The sequence below is a fragment of the Osmia lignaria genome, chromosome 5 (assembly GCF_051020975.1).
Source record: "Osmia lignaria lignaria isolate PbOS001 chromosome 5, iyOsmLign1, whole genome shotgun sequence".
In the NCBI taxonomy this organism is placed as follows: Eukaryota; Metazoa; Arthropoda; class Insecta; order Hymenoptera; family Megachilidae; genus Osmia; species Osmia lignaria.
The window spans coordinates 8,455,050-8,477,845 of record NC_135036.1 but is presented as its reverse complement, the minus strand read 5'-3'; the positions used below and the strand labels follow the sequence as shown (position 1 = coordinate 8,477,845).

The window sequence follows — 22,796 nt, the reverse complement described above, 5'->3', positions numbered from 1 at the left end:
CCCTTTCGCTGTGACATTTCTGTGCGAAAGGTACAAACACGTGCGTGCAACAACTATTTTAGGACTACGTTCACAATATTTCTTATCCGGTAAATAATAAAATTCTCAATCTCCGTGATAGAAACGAATCAGGTATTTTCCAATCAAACTCAACTCTGGAAGAAGAAACGAATGAAAGGGCAAATAGAAACACCTATCCACGTTTTCCCTGTAACAAATCCGTGCATCGCGCGATCGCGAGGAGCGTGGATTTCAAAGATTGAACGTTAAAATCAGCGGAAAGTTCGAAATCGGTAGCCGTGACTCGCGGAATGTGGTAATGTCGATCGTAAGAGAGAGCGGCTAGAAGAGAAGAGAAGGAAAGGATAGCGTAGAATCGTTTGGGTGGTAGGGGTTAGGAGGGATGGTCCGGGTAAAGCAAATTATTCACACTCAAACGACTCCATTTCAATATCGGACCGAGGCCCAGGGACAAAAGAAGGGCGAGATGCCTGTCTCCCTTCTGCTTTCGCTTTGCCAGTACCCGCCACTCCGATACCTTTGCCTGCAGCCTGCAGGCTTAGCTCTCCTTTTTTTTTTTTTTACCCTCCCTCTCTCTCTATCTAACCCTCCCCTTTCCAACCTCCCTCCTCTTCGTTCACCGTCTCTATTTTTCCATCCTTTCGTCTCTATCCTCGATTTTGCGTTATTCCTTGCTCTATCCGACTCGAACGAACACATCCAACATGCAACCACCGTCGACGAGAAAGATTCTTCCTGTTTCGTCGTACGGCACCCTTGACCTTTTCTAATCTATCCTAGACACCGGATGGTTCTTTTAAAATATCATTTCGTTTATTCTTAGCTGTGACATTTAACGAGTCTTTGGATCATCTTGGGATACACTTTGTCTATTAATTAGTAATTGATCGCGCGTGATACCGGTTTGAGGAAATGGCTTCTATTTCAATTAAAAGAAAAGGCGAAACGAACGAATCGACACTGTCCTCGGTGGGATACACGTGTAGGATTTTAGCGGTGAATCCTTCTCGGTCGAGAAGGGGTTGAAACGAGAAATGGAAAACCAAAGCAACGGTCGCGGGGTGTAAAAGAAGAAACGGGAATCGGAAAGAAAGCCAGAGAAGAGTTCTTTTTTCAGCAGGGCCGAGACTCGTAATTGAATATATTTAAGCGCGGGAGGGACGTTTGTGCGGATTCTCAGCTTACAGGGACCCCCATACCAAGACTACGTCTGCGAGTAAACTGGATTAATCGTCTATGAAGGGAGAGACTGTGAGCACGCCGCATTCGTTTACAATCAGATCCCCCATGGGGAATTCGAAACAACGAGCCTATGTTGCCTGCCTTTCTTCTTTTCATTGTTGCGTTATAGAGATCCTTCCTCATGGGATTTCGGATACGGATACTTGTATCGTCTTCTGATATCCTTAAAGTCTTCAAATGATCGATGTAAGTACATACCTATTGGCAATACTCATAGTTTTGAGTTAGCTTTAATGTCTACTCTAATTATGTATATCATCCATAGGAGGGTGATGCTTAAATTTTTATCAAAATTCATTAGTCGCTTATACAGAAATAAGCAATTTAATTGAGGCAGACGAATTAGTTAATCCATGGGAAATCTGACTTTGAATTGTTAAATGTTATCGAGACGAGCATCGATAAAAGTGACCCATCAAAGCGAGGAGACATCGTGTTGAAACACAATTCGCTACTTGGTCGCACCTGATGCGACTTCTAATGACTATTCTAGCTTTTGATCGATGACACGAGTTACTCCCTCCTTCGTTCCTCTGAAATTCATTATAAAATCAATCGTTTCATATAATCATCGATCTTTTTTAAAGTACAACTTTCTAGAACGAATAATTCGAAAAATTCTAACATTAATTTCTTATCCTTAGAATGATATATTTTGCATTTTCCAAAAACTTCATTCATTTAATATACAGGAAACTCACAGAAAATTCGAGAAATAAAACATCTTACGTTCTCCAAAGTGGAAGTACACACCCCATAACAATATATTCTTTCAATTCGAATTGAAGCAAACTCTAGGTAGATCCCTCGTTTCCAAGTAACCGAAGCGAAACCACCGGTCGATAGCCGATTTTATTTCGACAATGTTACCCCTGGGAGACGAACGACGGGAGTGTATAACGATAGAGAAATTGTTTGGCTACCAGTTGCACGCTCCCAAAAGGCTCGTTTTGCAAGTCGTAAACGAATTAGGGCTTTTCAACGGGTATGTACCGAGCACGGGAAACAGCCTCGAACCATCACCCTTGGTCATTGATTTACATCGCGGTTTAATAGGGGGTGGCCTTGTTTGGTGGACTCGCTACAAATTGCTTCATGTTCTTGCTCAATTACTTTCTCGCTTTGATCAATCAAATTTGTGGTAATGACAGTTTTCGTTAGCTAATTAACTGTTACACCTTTAGACATTCACTTTTCTTTCTTCTCTGTATTTCTAAAGTTGCGTTAGAATTTTGAATAAATTTATCGAACGTTCGAAGAGGGTAATCGGAAAGGTGGTAATAGGAATTTAACAAGCAATGTATTAAAGCACGATTCTTCCTATTTCCCAGCGAACAATTCCGACAGTTAATTTCTCCTTAACCGACGATTGTCCCGGCTGTTGCACGAGCCAGGCAAACTATAACCGAACCAGTCTGCGAACTAGCGAAAAGCAACGGGCTAGGGTTCCCTAGATTGCGACAAAAGCCCCGAGGAAATCGAGGATAGGAGAAACTCGGCTGCGTAAACGGAGCTTAACCGCAGCTCGACGTGGCGTAAATTATGGAATGAGAGGAGAAGAAGGAAGAGTAAGGGGGTGGCGGTGGTGAAGAGGGTAGAAGGACGGAAGGAGAGAGGAGTCTCAAGGCGAAACTTGCAAAAGTACATCGCGACTCAAGAGGGCGGAAGTAATCGCGCGAGTTCTGCGCCGCACGGATCCGCGTTATCATCGGCTGATTTCACTGCATTTAGTGGCTGCCGAAGATTTCGCCCTGGCACACCTATCGAATTTCGAAGGAACACACGAGACCGTTACTTTCTAATTACATTGTGACCGAATTACCCAGCTTACACCCAACCTACCAACACTTACAACTTATAACCTTTGCCCTCGTTAATTACCTCTACTTAGTTCAAACTTTGATACACCTGAAACGTTGGATTTCTATCAATTTTTCTAATGGGGATATATTTTTATATTAGCTATTGTCCTATTCTTCTTTTTATTTCTTCAGAATAGTGTTCTTCGTTTATTTTTAAATAAGAATAAGGTACTTCCAAGTGTTCCAACATCGAAAGAATCTAAAATCACGTCCAGGTTCAATAATAAGAATAAAAGACGATCGTTAAAGAAAAAGAAGAAGAGGTTGAATGAAAGGTTTCAAATGAGTCGCGTAATAACCTCTGTATCCTCTCGCTTTTCTTTTTTCCGAATTGATTTCTCCCTTCGTTTACTCCCTATGGAAAAGCTGCTTATGTATTCCGATGCACCGCTGCTTGCACCACTCCTAATGGAGTTTCCAATATTTTCCTTTCCGTTCGCTCACCCTTCTTCTCACCCTCTCTTTGCCCATTTTCCGCTTACTTGTCTCTTCTACCCCTTCCGTTGATCGATTACCAAACTCCTTACACTTTGTCTACTTCTTTCCTAACGGCAACATGCCGCGTTAATTAACACGATCGTTATCAGATCAAGTTAGATCTATCAATTCTCTAAGCCTGAACGAAAGTCACCCCTCTAATCCAAGAATACATTTTCGCCTGAGACTAAACTGGAAAGTTCTCGGTGCACATATTCGGCATTAAGGACAAGAGAATCCAATAAATTTGCCGGTAGGATTAGGCATTAGACCGAAGAGGATTATACTCGCGGGATGATACCGATCGAGTAGAGCAACCCCTTGCCACGCTATAACGTATCGTAGCCAGGATGATCCTTCTCAACTTGTACTAGTCGCTTATGAGCCACTCGATATCCAACACCCATTGCTGGTTATCATCCTAATCATTTTCCCATTGATAAATTACGCAGGGGGTGGTCCATATAAAAATCCTAAAAAATTTTTAATTTTCCAAAGGGTATTTCATTTACGTTCGAATACAATTTCTAATTTTATCGAAGGGTCTCGTAATGAAAAAATTTCATTATATTTGAGGGTATAGGTTACTAGTAATCCCTGTCTCATCTAATTCAACCCCTAAACATTAATTCTTAAATTGTACGTTTCTAGCAAAAAGATAGGAATTGGTAAAAATTAGCCAGTTAACAGGTCGAGTAATGGTTCCTCTCACCCTCAACCCCCACACCTCAGCAACCCCACCCCATACGCGTCGACCATTCTTTTTTTCCCGGTGCATTCGATGAATGGCCGTTACTAACGCACCATGACCCCGGCTGTTGTCACCGACTGGCTTTTCTACTCGATTTCAAAATGATAATCGTCGCGTCCAGGGGTGGTACGAGGTGTCGCGTTCGCCCAATGTGCGTGATCTTTTTCATTTTCCCCCCTAACCAGTCCCGGTCGAACCCCTCCTTCGACGATTCACCTATGGCGTTGCAGGGTTCGTTCGCGAGGAAAGCATCCAGCCGACGCCAGAAGGATAATAAAAACGTGCGACACAGGGTGGGATATAGGAGGAGGTATTACGCGTTATTAGGCGACCCTTAATGCTGCGCCGGTTTTTGCCGAATTTTCGGCCCTGACTTCCTCTTCGCTTCGTTGAACACCGCGAATAATCCGGCTAACATCTGTATCATCGACGGCTATTCTAGCATTCGATGCGGAGAATAGTACATCTGGTCCCCCCCTTTCCGTCTCTGACAACCCCCTTTAACACGGTCACACCATCTCAAATTTTCTTTCTTCGACCTTTTTAATTATATACCAAGCGTCGATTACCGGTAAGTAGGATAAATTTTCTAAAACTTGCAACGTATAAACCCTCTAAAACCACTGGTAGAAATTCGATATAGTTTTCCGGAGATGAAAAAGTGAACTCGAGCGTATTAAAAACGGTACTTGGCCACCGCACGTTCGCCATTTCACGTTCGAAAAGATTCTTTTCTGAATGGTAACAGTCGGCCACGAGTGAGCCACGCACCGTTTTAAACTCACCATCGTGGCCCCGCTTTAATAGCGTTATTGTTTAAGTGTAGCCATTGTTTCGTATCGAAAGTCGAGTGGTTCGCATAGGAACGAGCGATTACGCGACAAAACTACTCTTCCTCGAGGGTCTCTCGAGGAGGCAGAAAGGCACGCGTACAACAGTTTAAGAGTTTCTTTGTGGTCCGCGCGGGTTGGTCTTGACGATTTCTTCGAGCACCACGATCGGACGTAAGCTTGAATCCGGGATCTTCATTGTAACAGGAGTGCGATAGAAATATTCGAATTCGGATCGCAGGGGTGACGTTTAGCATTTAGCCGCGGCCATTATCGGCGTTAATAATGCACCGCTCGCCACTCGTGTGTTCAAAACCATTAACCCCCATAACGAGTTCGCCATCTTTCCTGCGTTCCCACTCTTTTTTTCCACCGTGTTTTTAACGGTTTCGCGAGCGTAGCCAGCTCACGCTTTTACGATCCCTCATTATTCTTCTACCTTCTCGGCGTCCGTTGACCCAGAATCAGAGATTTTCAGCGACACTTTGGCGACGGTGCATTCGTGCAGAAGTGTCTATGATAGTTTTCGAAATTTTATTTATCCAAAAATCTTTTCATATAATTACCTATATTCTCATTAATGATACCAGTGTAAAATTTCGCAGAAAAATCCTAATGTAACCCGAACACATTTTTCCATAGCGGTAAGATAATATCTTGTAACAAAGATATTTTAACACGGTATCCTGAATATTTGATGAGATTACGGGGATAAGGCTATTGTAATTGCAGCCAGAGATTCAGGCTGTCTGGAAAAAGCAAAGAACGACGACAGATGTTGGAAGCAAGAAGATGTAACTCGGGCGGAGGGGAATCGGAGTTTCTCTTTGCTTTTGCCCTACGTCCTTTGCTCTCGCCCCAACCGAATCTCTCTCGTATCCTTCTCCAACGTGTTATCCACCAACCCGGATTCGAGCTAACTCGACCGCGATGGCCGACTTCATTTTCATCTTCCTATTAACGCACCAACACTTTTGTAACGTTAATCGCGTTACTTCTATCGCTTTAATAACTCGTAATAATAGCGCGGAACACGGGAAGTGGGAAAATAAATTTTGAGAAATCAGAAAAATTATGAATACGATTACTTTGGGAGGTATTATCGACATCACTGAATCTTTCATATTTTTAATACGCTTTTGCTGAGAATTATTATAATAGTAGGGAAACCCTTCTAACCCAACGAAGACTAAGAATGGGGCTCGTCAGAAAATATTGATAACGATTATAAAATAATCAATGATCAATGTGTCAAGAACCGTACTCGACACCTGTCTTCTTTCGACACGAACCAAGAAACTCTCTCGTGAGGTAAGCGAAGGTAGAAAAGTAGCGAGCCAAGAGAAATGACAGGGTAGAGGCGCGAAGCAAAGGGTGCAAGGGTAAGAGACTCTATCGAAGTTGTTATCAGGTTTCCATTAGCGCGTCGAAGAGGTAAGAGAACAAAGATTACCGGCATGGGAAGGAGAGAGAGATCGGTGAAGGGGGTGGAAATTAAAAGGAGAAGGTGGAAGATAGAAGCAGCAAATGAAAGAAAAAAAAAAAAGGAGAAATAGAAATAGAAAGGATGAAAACGGAAGGAAAAGAGAGAGAAAGGGTGGCAGTTTGGGGTGGATGACAGAGGCGTATCGTGCTAGGGAGATCAGGGACGTTGGCGTTGGGACGCTTCGCGTCTTATCGTACATCCCCCTTCGCTCTCTCCCTCCTCTAGCCATTCCACCAGCTTCTCCACCCTCCAACCCCATCCCTCTCTCGTAGTTCTCGTCGTCGAGCCAAAACCCAGTGACGCCTCGACGCGTTCACCCAGAAACCGACGATAAGGTTCACCCAGCAACGCCTGCCTACCACCCCTCTCTATGCCTGTTCTCACACACGCGCGTCCCTCTCTACGCACATGGATATTTATATAAGAAAACTGACGAAGGGTTCTGTCGACAACCCTTGAAAAAAAAAAATCAAGGAAAACTAAAAAGATAGAGTCAGTAAAAAATTGGATTGTTTCGATCAAGAAGAGGATTTTTCTAATCCACGATTATCCTTTGAAATTTATTTGCTTTTTATTTTTATTCTTTTCTAACATGTTTCTTTGTGTTTTGCAGTGGCAGAGCTCGAAGGTGGAGCACACTCGGACGAGACGAACAGCGGCGGCGACAACAGCAACGCCGGAAGTGTGTCTGGAGGTACGGACGACGATCAGGCGCGTCTCCGTTTAAAAAGGAAGCTTCAAAGGAATCGTACAAGTTTCAGTAACGAACAGATCGACGCGCTCGAGAAGGAATTCGAGAGAACCCATTACCCGGACGTTTTCGCCAGGGAGAGACTGGCCGGGAAGATCGGTCTACCGGAAGCACGAATACAGGTGACTATATTTTCCGCGTAAATCTGTCGTTTGAAACCGATAGAAATCCGATTTTTAGGTTGGTGTCCTAAAATTTCAAAACAAATCCATAGGAAGCATTTTGCCGACGTTTTCGCGAAGTGGAAAATTTATTTCGTCCGCGGAAAACTGTAGCCTAGCGATTGACCTGTATCTTCGTCTGTCCTCTCGTTTACTAACTCAGGTCTGGTTTTCGAATCGGCGAGCGAAGTGGCGGCGCGAAGAGAAATTGCGCACGCAACGGAGGGACAACCCGCAACACCAGCAGCAACAACAGCAACAACAACAACAACAGCAGCAACAGTCGCAGCAGCAGCAACAACACACCGGTGGGGTAAGCTTGGTCGGTGCTGGTCATCCGACTCCACCACCAGCCTCGGGTATTTTGGCTGGTCAACCACCACCACAAGCACCGCCCTCTCCCCCTAGGATACATCATGGTTTCGCACCCACCGCCGTTTATCCTGGGATACCCAGCATGCCTGACTCGTACAGGTAAGAATTACCATGATCCTCGTTGATTCGACAGCTAATTATTATTTAGAACCCTCGTGTCCAGTTGAAGATACCAGAAATAGACGAAGAGAAAATAATTAGAAGTCTCTACTTCGAATATTTCAGCCCCATGACATCCATGCCGAGCTTCACAATGTCCGGTAGCAGCCAACAGAACCAGCACACAACCAGCAGCATGTCCTCTCTGTCGACCGGAGGTGGAATGGGTCCTATGGGTATGACCGTAGGCATGACAGTGGGTCCCAGTCCCGGTGCCTGTCTTCAACAACGGGACAACGGTTATTCCTGCGGTGTTGCTCGTCCTCCGAGTTACGAACCTCTGCATCTTGGGTACGGGGCACGACCCACCTGCAGCCCCACTCAACCATACCACGCCGCGGGCCTGAATCAGTACAATCAGAACACCAGCTCGACCGGTGAGTGTCTACCGCACTCACTGCACTCGCTGCTTGCACTTTAGCCAATGGACTACCATGGATAACACGCTATCCAGCCTGCTGGTAATGGATCATATTCGCTTCTGCGTTAAGAACACCCCTTTTCATGGTTCCAATTTTCTGTCACCCTATCTTCGACTCCGCTTTGGTGATTTTTCACTTTCAATCGTTATTATTTAAGAAACTTTCTTAATTGGGATATCCTTGCAAACGAGAGGTGGTCGAGCCCGAATCTAAGACTAACTCGAGAATTCAATTCGCAGATAAGGAAATTTATGAAATAATCTTGATATCGATTCTAGGTTTGATATCACCGGGTGTCAGCGTTCCAATCGCTGTACCAGGACAACCAGCACCAGACATGGCAGCCCAATATTGGTCCCCCAGGCTCCAGTGACCGTGGTGGTCATCGGTATCGACATCCTCTCCATAAACTTGAGCTTCTTTCACTTACGTTAGTTGACAAACGTTAGATACAGGAAAACGCAAGGAGAAGACGTTCGAAATCGATGAAAGATAGTTAGTTTTTGATAAAGTTCGAAACCTTTTAAAGAAGAAGGAAGGCGATAATGATGATGATATTAGGAGACATTCGTATGATAGGGTGTCAAGCTTGACACAAGATATCGCATGTACAGGGTGTCTCAAAAAATGAAAATATACATCGTGAAAAATATGAATTCTTTGAGTCGAAAGAAATCGAAAAGTCCTTTACCATTTTCCAATCCGACGTTTAGTTTTCAAGATTAAAATTGAATCCTCGACTTCCGGGGTGGGGGTCACGTGATTGGCTGTCCGCGCAGGCGCGCCAGCTTCAAAGGTGGCGCTCCACGACGCTCGATCTACGATCATTTAGCATCGAATTGGAAAAGCGTAAAGGACTTTTCGATTTCTTTTTTCACAGAGAATCTATTGTTTTCATGGCGTACGTTTTTCATCGAGACAGAAAGCTCTGCTCGCAAGGGACGTTTCTTTTTTTGTAAATTAACAGGCGTGTACGCGTTACAGCATACATTGTTAATGCTTTTTAATCATTGTTTCAGTACTCATCGAAGTTACGTTGAGTGAATTGCAAACCGTACTCTTTATACTCGTACACGCCTAAAAGAAGAGCGAAAAAGAGATGAATAGGTTCACAACTCGTCTTTTAATAATCTCTTTATCCGTGTTATCGTTGTCGAACGAAAAACAAGCAACAAAGAATCTTCGTAACAGCTGCGCCAGTAGTGTTTAATCGCTTAAAGATCTCTTTTACGTTTCTAGTTGTTATCGTTTCATCGACTAGCTGTTCAAATAGTTATCGGTACACCGAAGGAAATCTCTCCTCTGTTTCGAAGGAAATTAGCAATGAAACAGCGTTCAACTTGCAGATACGTTAGCGTTTCTTACGGTGATCCATGACGACACCATGAGAAACATTTTAGCAATATTTTCGTCTCGATGGTAGTCGAGCAATATAGATAGCAAAAGTATCTGCCGATTATTTTATTAAGAATAACGAATAGAGATTAAAAATCCTTCTTGCAAAGGAATTTGTTTTCAGGCGACGATCTTTTATTTCTTTTAATTTATTCGAATCACGCGTGATCAATCGAGAAACAGTTTACGAAAAGAAGCGAAGAAGATGTGCATCAGTGAGAAATGAATAAGGAAAGTCTCGCAGAGATTTTTAACCACAGTTTCTTAGACGTAATCTCTATAGGCAAATAAATAAATAAGAAGAAAAAAAAAGAGCGTAAAATAGTTTTTAAGGTCGGTATTATTTATATTCGTAATAAGGAAGAGAAACGAAGCAAGAGTAATTGAACGTTTGTTGTGTGTACATCGTAAAGGTATCGACATTTATATATAGTTGATTCTAATCCCCCAAATATCCGATTTAAAAAAAAGAGAGCTCGATTCATCATCATTTGTATATCCGGTGCAAGAATGATTCAAATCCGAATGAAGCGAAACCAGGTATGTTTAGCCGTACGATTATGCATTCGAAATAAATAGTGTGTGCATTTAAACAATCTCATACTACCTACCCCATTTTAATTAACTTACCTTGATGACCAGGTAGGACGAACAAATGTTCACCTTTGAATCGTTGATAGAACAAAGAGACACTTTTGTAAGAAAACGTGCAATTGTAAGTTGCACTTATCGAGATCTGCAGTGTTGTATTCGAAATAAAGACATTTATTAAATATCGGTGGAGTCGGGTCAATTCGTGATCCAATTAAAATCAGATCAGAAAATTATAGCTAAGACAGGTTTCGCATCTTTTTTTTTATTATGATTCAATGTGAGTGAGAGAGAGAAAAAAAACAAACGTCCAATAGTTTGCAAATGTAACAATTGTGTATTTGTTCCAATTGAATATTTTTTGTTTTATTATACAATTAGAAGGTACTTCAATTTATCCAACATCTTCGTTCCGAAAGAATAATTACCGGAAATGGCAGCACAATTAACACCTCGCGGAAAATATCAATATTCGCGATAGAAATTCAATTAAATAAAACTAATGTAATACTGAAATTTGAAAAGTTCCGAGTCATTTACAAAATAGAGTTTTATATAGTTTACACCAATTCCTTTTACTAATGACTTTTTTTCAAACTGCTTTTCAAATTCAAGAATACAATTTCACTAAAATTTCGAACGTCCATTACTCGATTTATATAAACAAAAATTTAACTACGCTGCATAGGTTCATTGTTAAAATTTGCTAGTTTTCCCTTCATACAAAAAACACGTAAAATTAAATTATAAACTAGTGTTCTAATATAGATAATGTTACGGTAAGTAATTTGTTTAATTTACAAAGATTTGAACGTGGAAATTGATCGATAAATAACAATGGAAAAATTGTATTTTTTGACATAAATTTCCCTTGACGGTCCAGTATCAAGGAAACTAATAATCTTCTTAATTTATTTTACACATGATTGCTTGTGTTGTTAGAAGTCAAATATAGAAGTCAAACTGTGTATTTAGAAACTGGTATTTGAGATAAATTTATAAATTTTAATTATAATAGCAAAAGTGCTAATTTGTTCTAAGGATTCATTATCAAATAGAGAATCAAATCTAATATTTGACAAATAAATATTTCAATGAATATTAATATTATTTCAAAGACATTATTACTAAAACTAAAGAGTCCCTTCAGGTTCCTTACCATTTTCTCTAACTAACATATACTTTGATATGTTCTGTTCTTACGTTTCATTTTAAAAGCCCAACACCATTATGAATTAAAAGTTACAATGCTATAATACATATTATGGTATAGGCAATTTGTTCACCATCAATTTGAATAATCCATTCGAAAGTAAGGAAAAATTGGACCGTGAAGGGTTACCATTTTCTTCTCCATTAGATTGCAATAATATTTTTTTATACTTATTAGTTAGTTATCAACGTACGGAATGAAATAATCATTAAAGAACACATTTCTCTTGTTTTTTGAGTACGTGAAAATATTTCTTTTTCTCGATATCATTTTCTATCTTCAAATTTCAAACGCGTCAATATTTCTTTCGATTACAATTTATACTTTACTAAAGGTGCACTATTTCTAAAGAAAATTGAGAACCAAGCAAATTGCACCAAGAAAACAAATGATCTTCCCAATAAAGTGCCTTCATGTAATCGAAAGAATCATTATATGAAGTTGAAATTTTCTGTCACTAATTCGTTCGAGTCGTTCGATAATCTATGTACATACAGAAATATAATTACTATGCAAATGAAGCATATAAATTAAAAGAAATGCACTGAATTTTCGTCAAACGCAATGATAAAGATACAATTAATTTAAAACACTGCAATATCAAAAATTATGACCAATATCGAGACCATTATTTATTAACACCCTTAGTTCTCGTCTTTCGCAATAATTTGTCATTTTAAAAAAAAAAAGAAGAAAAACTATACACAATTTATCTATCAATCGGCTATGAATGAACACAGCAGTGAATTCTTCGTCTAAAAACACCGTGAAAAAGCAAGCTAAACGATGAAACGAAAAAGGAGAATAAAATATCATTTCATAAGTAACATGTCCCTTTGAATCTCTGTCTGATCTCTTCAAACCGAGCTTTTCTCCTTCAGCAAAGCGTCGATGTCCTTTAGGATATCATCAGACGCCATATCTAACGTTAGATACTCGTCCTCGTTCACGTTCAACAAACTGTCGCAAGAAATCATACTTTCCTTTGCTTCCTCAATGTCACCTGAATCTCTCTCCTCGCTTTTCATTAACGTTTCATCCGTACTACTGTCACAAAGTCTGATCTCCACCTCTTTCCTCCTAGCGACACTAGACTCCGAATTACCTAATCTATCTACAGGACTCTTTCTCCCTTCGTTAATCTCCTCCGAATCATTCTTCGCTACCGAAGTGAACCTCTTCGGTGATCTTCGAAGTTTAACCGGTGGAACGTTACCAAAGTTAGCACGATTAGTATCGCACCTGACTTTACATCTGTCCGTGTCTTCCTCAGACTCCTCCAACGGTCTCTTCACTCCCCTCACGGAAGTGATATCCCTCAGTTGAGCCAACGTGTTGATAGCATCCTTCAGGAAGTCGCTGCTCGATTCTTCCTTCTCGTCAGACTCTTTCGTTTCGTTTTCCTCCATAGCTTTACGCCTCTTTCGACGACGGATCTCCTCCAAAGTCAGTACCTCAAAGTCCAAACCCTTTTTCGTGTTCTCATCGTTCACCTCGTTATTTGGTTGCAGGCATGTCCTTCGGGTCTTACGTGCCTTGCTCTTGTCACCAGCCACGTCGGTCTGACAGTCTTCCATCTGGTAGGAATAATAGGCTGCGCTCTCAGCTTGGATCTCCTCCAATCGTATCTCTTCGTAGGTTTTACAGTAAGGAACCCTCGGCTGCGGCTTAACCGGGGACGGTACACTTTCATTGTCTGACTCTGTAAGAAACACAGTGCAAAATTGCAAGAATTTATGGTTAGTGTTGATTTTCAACGCCAGTACTCCTTTTTTGACGCTGGGTCGAGGCTCGTTGCTAAATCCATTATCATTTTTGTGTCTGTGTCTTTCTATATGCCTCTTTTTTATTTGAACATGATATTCTACTTTGTGGTGTTTTTTTTTTTTTTAGTCTAATGGATTTTATTCGAGTCGTTAGCAACTAGCTTGAATCCTGCACGTTTTTCGTCATTCTTGCCAGCGTCTATTTCTTTTTTATTTTTTATTTTTTTTACTTTTGGTTCTTTTGATTAGAATAATATCGAACTAGGAAACTCAGCAAAAGGAGGATGTTTAGTACAAGTACAGTTCCAATACTTTGATCGATACACCTTGGACAGAGTTTTATGGACAGCCAATCTCCACTTCTTCTCTCCTCTTTTCACTTTCATTTCCCAAATTTTTCCAGATATCTTTCCGATAGGTGAATCATTATCGTCGTCGTCGCTTGCATTTTTCTTTCAATCCCTCCCTACTGAAATACATTGCTGTTTTTATCTCCAGATATTCGAGCGAACAAAAAGAAGAACAGAAAACAAGTTTCTTCGGTGAGAGCCGAATTTTTAAATGAAATTATCGTCCGTTTCGTTAGATGTCGTAAAACGTTTTTAATTGGGATACAATGTTTATAAACAATGCGTTACAAAAAATTAAAACCGCCTCGCTGAATTGTTACATGGGTCGAGTAAGTTTCAAATCGAGGAAATGGAATCACGGGTGATATTTTACAATCTTTCGGACAGCGCTGATTTACAAAAACGTCGAAGAGAAATTAGTGGAACACGAGGAAACGTAATTTGACGAGCTAAGGAACTTATTTAAATAGTAAATGATCGATCGAAGCGATTCTTAAGCTCGTTAACAAAATGCACTTTTCTTTTTAAAGACGATCTTTACTATTTGCAATAGTTTCGCTTAGCTCCCAGTGAATGAATTTGACAGAACGTTGATAATAAGTACAAAGAAACAGTGTACAGAGACGATTAATATTTTGTAGTTTTTTTTTTTTTAACTACATGATCAAGAATGTTTGAAATCGTCTCTGTCACGCTAGCGTTGCTTTCTCCTTTCCTTTCATAGCATCAAGTTTATTGAAATCCAAGTACCATCTCAATAAATAATAATAATTATTTCCATTCATTTACATCGATTCACATAGTGCGGAATTACGTATCGCAAATATCCAGCATATAATCTCTTTCAAATCGAGTCCCTTTTGTTATCGAAATCCAGAAAAGGATTCGCTTTTCCCTCACTCTCTCACTCTCTCTTATTTTTTTTTTTTTTTTTTGTTTCGCCATTAATCATGAAAATTAATTTACACGGATGGTTAAACCAAGACACAACGACAATTCCTCGTGATTCGTTTTTAAAAAATGCTTCGACAAGGTAATAATGAACATGATTCGATGAGAATTGTCGTTAAACAAAAGGTCTCTATTCGATTTCCATGACTTAATATCACGATGTTACAATTCGGATAAAGTAAGTAACGATCCTTGCGACCGCCTCGAGGCAGTGAATAACAATAAATTAGAAAAAGGAAAAAAAAATAAAGAAAAAGTAAAACACGACGAAAGAAAATAATAATTCGAATAGAAAACCATCTCCCGGATGGAGGACAATAATTAAGAACAATGATTGCAGCTGGACCACACTCGATAATTAACAATTACAAAAATATTATCAGAGACACAACATTCGTGGGTCCCCTTTAAAAGGACAAAAAAACAAACAAAAGGAGCCCTTACAAAAAGAAAAAAAAAAAATAGAATGAACTAACAACGCGGGGGAAAAAAAGCGATATAAAGATTCGTTACAACTAATGTGATGTTTATAATTAATATCGTCGATCTTACGACTAAAAGATTGAATGCTGAATAAAAGCAAAGTTTCAGGTCGTCGCCGGCGACACGAGTCCAGCTGCTGATCTTTCTTTCATAAATCGGCATTAATTTTCCACTATTTCGTATCTTATAATCACGCACACACGCACTCGCGAAGAAATGACTCGCGTTACAGCCCATCTGTTCCGAAGAGAGTAAAAAGCAACAATCGCAAATATTCAGTTTTACTTTAGAGTTTGCAAAATCATCGTATACCCTCCACGTACAAACGCCTGCAATTATTGATTCTGCGTTAATTATTCTTCCGCGTTCTTGTAACGGACGATGGGTCGGTGAACCCCGTCGCCTTAACCGGAAGGGTTGTCGCGAGGTGTCGTAGAAAATTCGGTGGTTAGGCGAGACCGGTACATCTGCCACGACGAGCGAGACTAGTCGATTCTTTAGAATTTCGTCCTCTGGAGAACTCTGGTCACCGGAGTTCTGTCCCTTGGACGCAGGGCTAGCGAGATATCGCGCAACCCTTTCGTCCGCCGTCGGAGCAGGCCACCCGTCGCGCCGTCCACCGTCGGGGGCTGTGAAACGCCGTCGGTAAACAGCCACCGATCCGTCGCACGAACAAGCCTTATTCGCCGAAAGCCAATTAATCGTCGGTATTTCTTAAGTCGAAAATTCGGATTTTCCTTTGTAAATCGTTCGCTACCATCAACCGCGCAACCCGTACAACGGAGTCTAAAACTGTGTCCCGCCTCCCACGGCTTCATTATTTTACATTCTATTTATCATATTTTCATAAATTCACGGAATTAATCGATCAGATAGCTGCCGATACTTGTGGCCGTCAAGTACACAAACGATCATTCTTCTTTTTATCAATTTCTTTCATTCTTTACTCGGCTTTGAAATATTTCCTTCCCCTGGCTATGTATATAAGTACATGATTACAAAGAAATCCTCCGCTGCGGATAAACTACATAAGACACGTTATCGTTTCCATTTCTTTCATCGGAACAAATGGTTAAAGAGAATCTAATATGCAAGGACTAGAACGTAGAATTCTATCCGTACAAACTTCGACATTTAAATTACACGACAATTATCTGAATCGTAAATACCGTTAATAGTTTTAAATACATGATTAGTTTTTTTTTCTTTTTTTTTTTTCTTTCTTGAACATGCTGTTTACGGCTTTCTCGCAATTGAGGATTATATTCGGTTTCTTTTTCCCATCGTGTCTCTTGTTCACACGGTGCCTATAGACGCAAATAGTATTCCGTAATAAAAATAATAAATAATATATATGTATATATATTCTTATTTTGCACTGGAATCTAGTATTAGTTATACATTCAAAAACACTACTATTTTTTTTTTCCATTGTATCTAACGTAAAACGAAGCAATATATTATATCATATCGCGCGACTGAAACAATTTTTTTTTATACGTACTACTCCACCGAATTCCGCTCTCTTTCTTTTTTTTTTTTTATTCTTTTTTATATTCTTTGCTTAAATATGTTCCTGTGTGTATACATATAATACGTGATATTAAGTCGCATTTATTATTTGATACCCTCTGTAAATACACAAATAAATAATTATTCGTTTATTTGTGTATTTATAGACACAGCATTTTTGTATCGGTACTGTAGTTTTTATTCTATGATTTATTGCTTAATGCGTGCAATTTCTATATCCTTTCCCTTTTTTTACTCTCTCGCGCTCTCTCTCTCTCTCTCTCTCTCTGTCTCTCACTCTCACTCTCTCTTCCCTTTAATTAATTGAAAAATGAACAAGCTATGAGAATTTGATATATAACATGATTCTGGCTTGAAGTGAAGCGAAACGACATAATTCACGTTTCACGCTGAACAATTTACAATATGATTAAGAAGTTACAAGAGTTGTTTTTTTTTTTGTTTTTTTTTTAACTTGACACAATACCAGCACAATTCTATCACGCTGATGTAACAAATTTTCGTCCGTGTACGAACAGCTATCACCGTTGTGTTTGTTATATCTTATCCCATGCCATTTTGAAAGTCGCTAATATTTACGGGAAGCCAAAACATATGAAGGCATTATGTTCGTTTTATATGCGTATGCACTAAATCAAGGCTGGGATACGGTTAAATCGGATACTGCTTTTGTATATCCGTTTCAATGCAAACTCGAGTTTGCCTTCGCTTTTATTCTATCTTTCGAAGAAAAAATTGTGGTAGACTGAATCGCATTAAACGATATATATGCAATTATTGCACGGAGAAGAAAAGCAGGCAGTATTCGACTCAAGCAATTTATACTTTTTCTCATTTTCTTTTTTCAATTCGTAGTTGATCGAATTTCAAGCGTAATCGGATCATAAATTATAAACAAATTCATTGTTTCCAAACCGATTACACTTGATACTCGACGAAGAACAGATTTTAAACATCACGTTACATAAAAAATTTAATCTTCATAAAAATAAACATACTGTTTTTCACCCTAATCATTCTCGGATGTGAAATTTAGTGTCGAGAAATCTGTGCGAGTTCTTTCGGATCGTGTGTGTGTGTGTGTGTGTGTGTGTTGAGAGGGTGTACGTATTATGGTGTAGCAAAGCGGCGACCCATAGCTATCTTCTTATTTCATCCAGTACAGTTTCATTTCGATATCGTTATAGTATACTTCATCAATCTTGCTTTTCTATTGCGGCATTCGGGAAAATTCGAGGCTCATCGCGTCTGCCGCTGGAGAAAGATAGCCATAGGCAGTTAGAGGGCTACAGGCAAAGTTTAGATATAGCAGCCCCTGGAAAAATTGATATTCAAATCTACGTTTTTTTTTTTGTTTCTTTTTTTTATTATAGGTATTTTTTATTTTTTTTTTTTTTTTGCTTATAATAATTTTTCAAAGACACAATTATTGTTTTTTTCTTTTTTTTTTTTTTTTGAACGAGTGTAACTGTGTTTTCTAATAGGTGTTATTGATTTCACAGTTTTACCAAATTGATCTAAATGTTGCATGTTATCCCTCTTCCCCATAAATATACACCACATGTGTATATAGAATTATATGTGTAATAGATTATTGTATCGAAACAACAATGCACACCTTTGTTACTTTGAAGAAACAATATGTATACGGAAACGTTTAAAGAAATCCTTCGCATATATTCTATCCAATAATAAAGACGACGATATAGATCACCTACTGGCTTATCACCATTTTCTTAATCAGTGAAATCTATATCTTCTGGTGTACACTCATATTTGGATAGATTTTCTATGTTATTTTTCTTTTACGTAAATCAAACGGCAATTAGATATTTTTTTTGTAAGTTCACAAAACTAGAAATATTGCAGTCTTTATTATTGAAGAGGAAACTTGAAATATTCTGTACAAGTTTGCAATACATTGATGTGCATCTGCCACTATACAAAACCATTACTATCAGCAAAAAATGAAACAAGTTTTCTATCAAATCAATGCACCATCTAAAACTGTTCTTTCGTAAGAAGCTTGACTTTCTTTTTTTATATATATATATATGTATATATGTATATATCTATCAATTCATTTCATAATTGGATAGGTCAAATGAAAATCGATTAAGTATCGGAAATGTACTAAAATCTCTGATACTTATAGGGGGTAGGGCGTTTTCACAATGAAAATGATCTTTATATGAAATGATCTCGATCGGACTGCCGTAGTTCTCGTCGGACGCCGATCAAAACTCGTCCGTTAAACGAACGACTTTCGCGACGGCGACCCTACGTCGCCCCCCTTTACAGGCGCCGACACCGGCCTCGCAGTGACCTTGATCCGGCCAACGCCTACATACTTAATTAAAATAGAAAAAAAAAAAATCTGCACAGTACTGTAAAATAGAGGATTACAATGTGCTTACTCTTTCATACAAAGTGTTGTATATACGTTTATACAATACTTTATACCTTTCAAAGAATAATATCTAATCGTTCCAAGTAACATTGTTAACTCTTTCTCCTTCGTCCCAATATTTCATCAATGTACTTTTCCATACTGATCGTTAGTCAACAGAAGTTTTTGTATTTTAATTCCCGTGATTTTAAAATCGTCTGTATGATGACATTTCAAGATACGAGAAGGGAAATCTTGATGTTTGAGGCTGAGACGTTTGTCTATTATGTATCGATGAATACGACGGTTGTTGAACTAGTGGAGAGTTTTGTTGATTTTGCAGTGGTGATAACGACTGACCAGGAGAATGTGAATGTAAATTTTGTGGATGAGAAAATGATAATGCATGGTGACAAGGAGAAGTTTGTGAATTTTGTACATTAGCCTTTGGTATGTTCAAATTGTTTGTCACATTGATATTATTTAATACGTTGAGATTGTTAGAAACGTTATTAGGAATCGTCAAATTGCTTGGAATACTGAGTGCATTCGGAATATTTATGACTATCTGTAGATTGGGCGGAAGGGAAAGAGTAGTCGATGCTAGGTAAGGTACGCTGTAAGATGGACGGGGGGGCTAGTAAAGCCTCATACCTTCTTCAAATTTGACGATAAGAGGATCAACAGCTGGACTGCCAATAAAACTGCCTGCTTCGCTGCTTCCTCTACCTTGATCCGATTCGGTGCTACTACCATCATACTTTGTGTCATCTATCGATAACAAAAAATGAACATTCTTTTTCATATACAACACGATAGCCATGAAAACGTTTATATAAATCGAAATGTTTTTTTACCTTGACGATTTAACCATTCTTGATTTAACGTCTTTGATGTTAAATCAGTATTTTTGACCGGATTAATAGGGTCACTAGAAATTGTACGAGCATTCTTATGCATAAATGAACAATGAGGTTTCCTACAACCTCCAGGCTGTGTTTCCCAATAACATGGAATTGTCTTGCGATTTTTCTGTTCAATTGACACAGATAAAAATTGAATAAATATTTATTCGCTTATCCAATTAATGTGTAATTACAACATTACTTAATATACTTACTTTTAATTCCATATGTCTAAAATTACAATGCTCCTCTAGACATTTACCCTGCTGCCAATATATGCACATTGTTTCACAACCCAAAGCAGACGGTTCATGTCTGAATGGACAATTATCACCCTTGAAACATAATTGTTGTAAATTAATAAGAATGAAAAATGTCCTAATACAAAAGGAATAAAACAACAAGAATATATTATAATTATAGATAGCTGCAGTGCTTATTTGAAAATTTCCATACTGCAAACTATAACTTATTACAAATTTCATAATTTTTCATATGTTTTTAAAAGCATCTTATAAAATGGAAATAAATGATATTTCATGACAAATATCGTAATATAATAACGTTAAAGTTATTAACGATATAATGCATTATTTTCAGCACCACATAAAATAAATCTTGAAAGTAACTTTAAAACAGTAAAATAATGTTCAAATAATTAAAGGAAAAGTAATATTATCATATATAGGTGATTAATTTGCCAATTATTTTAAAAAGACGAATATCGTAGAACCTACGCTCCAACATGGCTGATCTAACCTCCTGAATTCATTGAATCAGAAACAATATGGAACAAATATACAATCACTTTAAGTTCTATCAAAACAGTTAAATATTATTAACGATCCGCACACATTGTCCATAAAACAAACTTACCTTTTTGCATGTAGAATAGTAGAAAAAATAACAGTCAGTATTCTTATGACTGTGCTCCATTTGCAAGAACTGGTAGAAAGAAGAGTGATCGTGTTCCTTACTAAAAAGAGAAAACATTTTAATTCATCGCGATTAAACATAACATGTTAAATGAAAAATATGAAAATGAGAAAATATAAAACGTGTTACCACTTCGTACGAAACATGATTATAACTTGCGAGTATCGTACCCAACCGCCAGTTTCAATGTTATTAGAAATTAATTTAAATACAAATGTTTCATGACTACATGTATTTATATCGATCTAAATGACCTTTTCCCAACTGTATTAGTTGTATATTTATTACTTACGATAACGATTCCTTAGGTGACTTATTTTTTTGCCCCTTCGCTTTGATCCACACACTAAATCGATTCGCACACAGATTCAAGTAAATAGTTCGACCGTGGCACTTGTCGCCCCCAATGACTAAAGATGCAGAAAGACAGGACATGCTTTTATTCCCGAGGGATCATGATTTTGGGGCTTTCAAACACCCCTAGGTGAAGTTAGGTCTGCATGTAGAGAGTACAGTCGGTATGGCAGATGTGCCTATTTTAACAGCTCCTCTCTTACCGCGCCATTCCTGCCCATAGCACCAGCATAGCGACCGCCAAGGGGTGCAGATCTACCTGCTAAACATACATATATATATCTATATTTTATTTTCTGCGTTCATTTAATTTGCTGTATTTATCTTCTTAGCTTATTGAATCAACTCTTAGCAGGGCAAACGTGTTCAGTTTATTACTCCCGTGTGCATCCTTTACATTTCTGCATCCCTTACACTTCTGCATTCTTTTCATCGCTACATTCCTTACATCGCTTCATCCCTTATATCCCTACATTCCTTACATATCTTTATCCCTTACATCCCGACATTCCTTACATCTCTTCATCCCTTACATCCCTGCATTCTTTTCATCCCTACATTCCTTACATCCCTTCATCCCTTACATCTCCGCATTCCTTACATCTCTGCATTCTTTTCATCCCTACATTCCTTACATCGCTTCATCCCTTATATCCCTACATTCCTTACATGTCTTTATCCCTTACATCCCGACATTCCTTACATCTCTTCATCCCTTACATCCCTGCATTCTTTTCATCCCTACATTCCTTACATATCTTCATCCCTTGCATCTCCGCATCCCTCACATTCCTGCCTTCTTCATATCGTAACATCCCTTACATCCCTGCATCCCTTACATGCCTGTCTCCTTTACATCCTTGTATCACTTATATTCCTGCATTGAGTTGAAATTTTTGCAGCTATAAGGCCCGCGATTTTATTCAAATTTAGTTCCTTTTTTCGCCACCAGAGGGCGCTGATGCGATATCGAAATTTTAGTTCACATTTTTGCCGCTAGAGGGCCAAAATTGGTGCATGGTTTAGTTCCTTTTTCCGAAACCAGATGGCGCTGATTCGACATCGAAATTTTAGTTCACATTTTTGCCGCCAGAGGGCCAAAAATGGTGCGTGGTTTAGTTCCTTTTTCCGAAACCAGATGGCGCTGATTCGACATCGAAATTTTAGTTCACATTTTTGCCGCCAGAGGGCCAAAAATGGTGCATGGTTTAGTTCCTTTTTCCGAAACCAGATGGCGCTGATTCAACATCGAATTTTAGTTCACATTTTTGCCGCTAGGGGGCGCTGTTTTTTCGAAATTTTCGCGAAATTCGAACTTACCTTTACTTACCTTTACTCGAAGAAGTGTTAATAATATATTTATTATAAGGGATGCAGAGATGTAAGGAATGTA

The 22,796-nt window shown here is 38.8% G+C and overlaps 2 protein-coding genes across 12 annotated transcripts in view; one reads left to right on the top strand and one right to left on the bottom strand.

Moving 5' to 3' along the window:
• LOC117605004 (paired box protein Pax-6) overlaps positions 1-12,434 on the top strand; it is a 74,312-nt gene extending 61,878 nt beyond the window's left edge. For 8 of the 10 annotated variants that reach the window (XM_076688415.1, XM_076688416.1, XM_076688417.1 and 5 more), the window contains 4 exons: positions 7,283-7,542; positions 7,745-8,055; positions 8,182-8,492; positions 8,816-12,434. In XM_076688415.1, coding sequence (XP_076544530.1) covers positions 7,283-7,542; positions 7,745-8,055; positions 8,182-8,492; positions 8,816-8,910 — 977 coding nt within the window. In that variant the 3' untranslated portion in view covers positions 8,911-12,434. Of the gene's footprint in view, positions 1-7,282; positions 7,543-7,744; positions 8,056-8,181; positions 8,577-8,815 lie in introns of all 10 variants that reach the window. The other 2 variants (XM_076688421.1, XM_076688423.1) reach the window with 2 other exon arrangements.
• Positions 7,125-21,499, bottom strand: LOC117605005 (uncharacterized). Of its 2 annotated transcripts, none has more exons than XM_034325725.2 (6): positions 21,342-21,499; positions 20,990-21,089; positions 20,329-20,448; positions 20,066-20,240; positions 19,863-19,979; positions 7,125-13,438 (listed from the first exon to the last, which is right to left on the bottom strand). In XM_034325725.2, exons 1-6 carry the CDS (start codon positions 21,482-21,484, stop codon positions 12,594-12,596), a joined length of 1,500 nt encoding a protein of 499 aa, XP_034181616.2. In that variant the 5' UTR covers positions 21,485-21,499; the 3' UTR covers positions 7,125-12,593. The 2 variants fall into 2 exon arrangements, with proteins under 2 accessions (XP_034181616.2, XP_034181617.2); XM_034325726.2 differs by lacking the exon at positions 21,342-21,499 and adding an exon at positions 21,179-21,332.
• Positions 21,500-22,796: the final 1,297 nt, after the last annotated feature.